The sequence below is a fragment of the Trichechus manatus genome, unplaced genomic scaffold (assembly GCF_000243295.1).
Source record: "Trichechus manatus latirostris isolate Lorelei unplaced genomic scaffold, TriManLat1.0 scaffold00031, whole genome shotgun sequence".
In the NCBI taxonomy this organism is placed as follows: Eukaryota; Metazoa; Chordata; class Mammalia; order Sirenia; family Trichechidae; genus Trichechus; species Trichechus manatus.
Window position 1 is genome coordinate 15619152 of NW_004443967.1, and position 5437 is coordinate 15624588.

At 52.1% G+C, this 5437-nt stretch overlaps 1 protein-coding gene across 1 annotated transcript in view; it reads right to left on the reverse strand.

Moving 5' to 3' along the window:
* The window catches only part of ADAM12 (ADAM metallopeptidase domain 12), a 291938-nt gene that overhangs the window by 2731 nt on the left and 283770 nt on the right, over positions 1-5437 (reverse strand). The window contains exon 18 of the mRNA XM_012555120.1: positions 3945-4053. Within this exon, the coding sequence (XP_012410574.1) occupies positions 3945-4053 (109 nt within the window). The remainder of the gene's footprint in view (positions 1-3944; positions 4054-5437) is intronic.

Consider the following 5437-nt stretch of genomic DNA (forward strand, 5'->3'; position numbering starts at 1 on the left):
CACTTCCTATAGTCGGGGTGCAGCAGTTCTTTCAGGCTGCTGGTAACGATCGTGGAGGTGGTTTGTCAGCCAGGCTGTCCCCAGTCCTGACCCTGAACAGGACGGCCAGCGGGCTGTGGATCAGAGCAGCCACTTCTCCCAGTCGGGCAAGGAGCTTCACACCTCCCTGTGCCTGGACTTCGTCCCCCTGACAGGTCCCACCAGGGATGCGCCTCAGCCTAAGCAGGATGATCCCCATATGACGGTCTGTATTCACTTGTTAGTATTACTGGGAAGCACCACTCTGGTCTGCTGGCCAAGATGTCAATCTTCTCACATCGTTAGCGGTACTCATGGGGGTCTGGACAGACTTCTGCTGACTCAACGAAGCCAGTTAAGAAACAAGCAGTCCCACCTTGAATCCATAATTTTTCGTTCCTTAAAACGAACCAGTCTTCAACGAATCAATTTATCCAACCGAACATTTACCAGGCCCCTGAACTGAACATGTCGCCCCCCGCCATGCTTCTCCTTCTGGGTGGCCTGTCTCCATGAATGGCAGCTCCGGCCACTGAGCTGCCTAAGCCAGTAACCTGGGCAGGGTGGTGGCTGCCTCCCCTTCCTCACCACATCCAGTGCAAACACCCTGTCCTACAGAGTCTGCCTCCTGTACCCCTCCCCTCGGCTGCACAGCCAGGTACTTCTGCTCAGAACACACTTCCCACCCACTCCTGCCCTGTGCATCTCAACAGACACACCCAGTTCCCCAGGGAAGCCTTCCTGAGGTCTCCCCGGGTGCCTGAGCCCGTGGGGGTGCCTGCCCACCCTCCCATCCGAGTGCTTACCACACTGGGTTGTACTTGCTGGACGTGTCCAGGACCTGGAGGAGAAGCTGGCGCATTGCGGATGCTGGAGAAGCACTTGTTTAATGAAGGACTGGGCCACTGTCAGGCCACTGGACCTGGTCCTGCCCAGCAGAGCTGTCAGCCGCCTTGCTTATGCCTCTCTTTGTGTGTGCGTGGGGTGAGGGGTGCTTTGTTGTTGTTACTAGGTGCTGTTGAGTCTGTTCTGACTCCTACTGACCCTATGTACAACAGAACAAAACACTGCCTGGTTCTGTGCCATCCTCACAATTGTTATGCTCGAGCTCATTGTTGCAGCCACTGCGTCAATCCATCTCGTCAAGGGTCTTCCTCTTTTTCACTGACCCTCTACTTTGGCAAGCATGATGTCCTTCTCCAGGGACTGGTCCCTTCTGATAACATGTCCAAAGTACGCGAGATGAAGTCTCACCATCCTTGCTGCTAAGGAGCACTCTCGCTGTACTTCTTCCAAGACAGATTTGTTCATTCTTCTGGCAGTCCATGGTATATTCAATATTCTTTGCCAACACCATAACTCAAAAGCATCAATTCTTCTTTGGTCTTCCTTGTTTATTGTCCAGCTTTCACATGCGTATGAGGTGACTGAAAATACCATGGCTTGGGTTAAGCACACCTTAGTCCTCAAAGTGACTTCTTTGCTTTTTGACACTTTAAAGAGGTCTTTTGCAGCAGATTAGCCCAATGTAATCCATCATTTGATTTCTTGACTGCTGCTTCCATGGGCATTGATTGTGGATCCAAGTAAAATGAAATCCTTGACAACTTCAATTTTTTCTCTGTTTATCATGATGTTGCTTATTGGTCCAGTTGAGAGGATTTTGTTTTCTTTATGTTGAGGTGGAATCCATCCTGAAGGCTGTGGTCTTTGATCTTCAGCAGCAAGTGCTTCAAGTCCTCTTCACTTTCAGCAGGCAAGGTTGCATCATCTACGTAATGCAGGTTGTTAATGAGTCTCTAATGATGATGTTGCGATCTTCCTCATATAGTGCAGCTTCTTGGATTATTTGCTCAGCATACAGATTGAATAAGTACGGTGAAAGGATACAACCCTGGCACACAGCTTTCCTGACTTTAAACCATGCAGTACCTCCTTGTTCTGTTCGAACAACTGCCTCTTGGTCTAAGTACAGGTTCCTCATGAGCAAAATTAAGTGTTCTGGAATTCCCATTTTTCACAACGTTATCCATGATTTGCTATGATCTACACAGTTGAATGCCTTTGCATAGTCAGTAAAACCCAGGTAAACATCTTTCTGGTGTTCTCTGCTTCCAGCCAGGATCCATCTGACCTCAGCAGTGACACCCCTGGATATGAGGTGCTTGGAATGCAGTTTCTTTTACGAAATGATGGCAATTGTTCATGGATTAGACTCTTGTTTCCAGTTTTTAATATTCTTACCTGGTACAATTAAGAGTTGCTGACTCTGCAGGTTCCTCAACTGTTTGGAACTCTCAAACCTAAGAACCACTGGTCTCGTGTATCCATACCAAAGAGAGCCCCAGACATGTGGCACCTCCCCTGCCATGTTCTTCAGCCCCTCCCAACGCCACCACATCTACTTGAGTGGAGAGCAGAAGGGAGGGCAGGGCCAGATCGATTGAAAAACAAACCCTGCTATTTTATTCAATAACAAGCTAAGGCTGAATAAGAACGTGAAGCTGTAGCAGGAGACATGTCATCAGGGCCAAGACGGCAGGAGGCAGGGGACCGTGGGCCCTGCCCTGGCTCTCCCACCCATGAAGGGATGCTGGACACAAGGCGGGGATTGCTGGTCTTCCTCAACTTGCCACAGGGTAGGCCCCAGAGACAGGGGCACCCGAAGCCCTCTGAGCAGCTGTGTGGAGCGCACCCTATTCCCAGAAGGGTGACCAGGACTCGCCGACCTCCCACGTGCTGTCTGTACAGATGTGCCCTCACTCACGCCTGCCCTGCCTGAGAACAGTGTTGTGTCTGTTGCCATGGAAATGGCGGGGAAGCCACAGAGTCAGGCCTGCCAGCACAGCAGGACTTAGGGACATGTGATTTCCATGGCAGCAGCAATGGCCATGGCCTCAGTGTAACAGGCCTCAGGTGTGCCCATGAGTCCACCAGCTCCGGCTTCCGGCTGCAGCGTGCCGGCTCTGTACATCATTTGCCTTCCTTCTTTGACCGTAAAAGGGACCCTGTTCAGACTGGCCTCTTCCCTGCCTGACAAGAGCTCAGGGAAAAGAGTACTGTACTAGGAGACCATTCGGAAGGTCCCCTGGGAGAAAGGAACGCCGGGAGACCAGCACAGCTGGGGTTAAGGGCGTCTGAGGAGACAGGCAGGCTTGTGTCTCCATCTTGGCTGTGTGGCTTGGGGAGAGTTTCTTAACGTCCCAGAACCTCTGGCTCTTTACTTCTAAAGAATGAATAATATTACCTCCTTGAGAGCTGTATAAGGATTAAATGAGACAATGCACGTAAAACGCTAGCATGGCACCTGCACGTAATAATTCTTCAATAAGCGGAAGCTGCCGCTATAACCACCACCACTGCTATTACTACCATCACCTCCAATACTACAGCTACTGCTATCACCACCACCAATACTACAGCTCTCACCAGTGCCACCATCACGACCACCACCATCACCACCACCAGTACTACTGGTACCACTGCCACCAACAATCATCACCACCATCACCACCATCACCCGACTTCTACCACTATGACGACCATCACCACTACTCCTACCACCATCATCATCACACCGCTACTGCCACCACTGCCACCACCACTAGTCTTACCACTGCCGTCACCACCACAGCCGCCGCCCCTCCTAGGGCCATTCCTTTTGGTCGGAGATGAAGTTCCTACCCACATGGCACAGGATAAACTGGCCAACTCAGCTGCTCCATCAAAGCAGAGAGCAAGGTACCTCCGAAGGGTCAGGGAAGGACAGGACAGAGTTTGGAGGCTGGGTGAGGCCCAGGCTGTGTCAGCCCCACAGTGGGGTCCCCACCAGGGCTCGCTTCCTCCCACCTGGTACCCGCTGCCCCCGGCAGCTCCACAGCCCCCCCCGGGGATGCACTGCGAGGCCGAGCAGTGTCCTCACTGACCTGCTTGTCGGACGGGGCCGCTGTCCATGCTTCCTCCGAAGCCGAACTTGTCACAGAACGGGGGAGCCCAGTGGGCCTCGCAGTGGCAGTTCTTCCTGTTGTTGCATACCTTCCGAGGGGGCAGGAGGACACCAAGAGGGAGTGGGGTTAGGGCACACCTCCACTCAGTCCCTAAGCCAGCACCCCGGCCCACCCCAGCACCCGTACACCCAGCCTCAGAAATGCCACCACGAGAATGGGCCCAACGCAAGCAGCAGAGGGGGGCCAGAGCCTGACACTGTCATGGCCACACGGCCTGCCTGCTGGTGGCTGTCACGAGAAGGACCGAGACTACCGGGGCTCATCCACTCCTTCGACCCCGTGCCTTCTCCTCCCAGCCCATCTCCTTGCCTGTCTTTTTAAATACAGGAAACGCTCACCATCTGACTTAATGACAAACCTCTACTCATCTTTAAGGCCTATTTACAGTTTCTCTCCAAAGCTATTTCTACATTTCCTCCTAAGAACTGGCCAATCACCTTCTTTGTGATGTTTTCCCTAACAATCTTCACAGACATCCATTTAGGACCCCTGTGAACTCCGTGGTCTTATGAGAAAATGGTTATTTAGACTTCGGCTGACTGGCTGTGTCAAAGGCAGACACATTACATCCCTCAGAGCCTGCTGAGCCTGCCATGCTCTCTAGTTAAAACAGCTGACTGGACAGTCATGTTCAGTCAGTCCCATGTGAAAACAAGCTAAACTGGATGATAAAATCACAGGGCTAACTTTAAAATAGGCTGGTGGAGACGCATTAAAATGTGTGTTGGGATGCTGGGTAGAGACTGGCCAGCTGAAGATGACCCTTCTCAGCAGTGAGGAGAGCCCTGTTTCAGGGGTGAGGACTAACAAGAGGACGGTTTCTGACATGGCGAGAAAGGGGAGCCTGGGGCGGGGGAGGAGGGCGAGCTCCACCCCTGGTGGGCCCTGAACGAGGACCCTACTAGGACACCTGAGAAATCATGGAGGAGCCAGGGAGCTCCTGATCAAACGGTCGCCAAGAGATACCAATGGCGGCTGTTTGCCGACCAGTTCCCGGCCACTGTACTTGTTACGTTACATGTGTAATATACGCAGCTAGGACGACATGAGCCAATAACACTGAACATGAAAACAAGACGCTGTTGTTTCTACAAAAATTAGGCCGAAGGCTTTGGGAACACTGGATCAAGGCAAGTCACTGAAAAGAATTTCTGACAAATCAGGAGTAGGCGGGGCAGTGACAGCTGATTGGGCAAAGTTACAAAAGCCAAGATGGATTCCGCTCAGATTGCTTTTGAATGTCTGAGCTTTCCCTCCAGCTAAAGAAACAAACACATTGCTGGGGTTGCATTTTGGGCGGTTTCTATCACGGAGGTCCACGCGGAACCACAGTCAGCAGACCAAGGTTTCTATCACGGAGGACCACTCTGAACCACAGTCAGCAGACCAAGGTTTCTATCACGGAGGTCCAC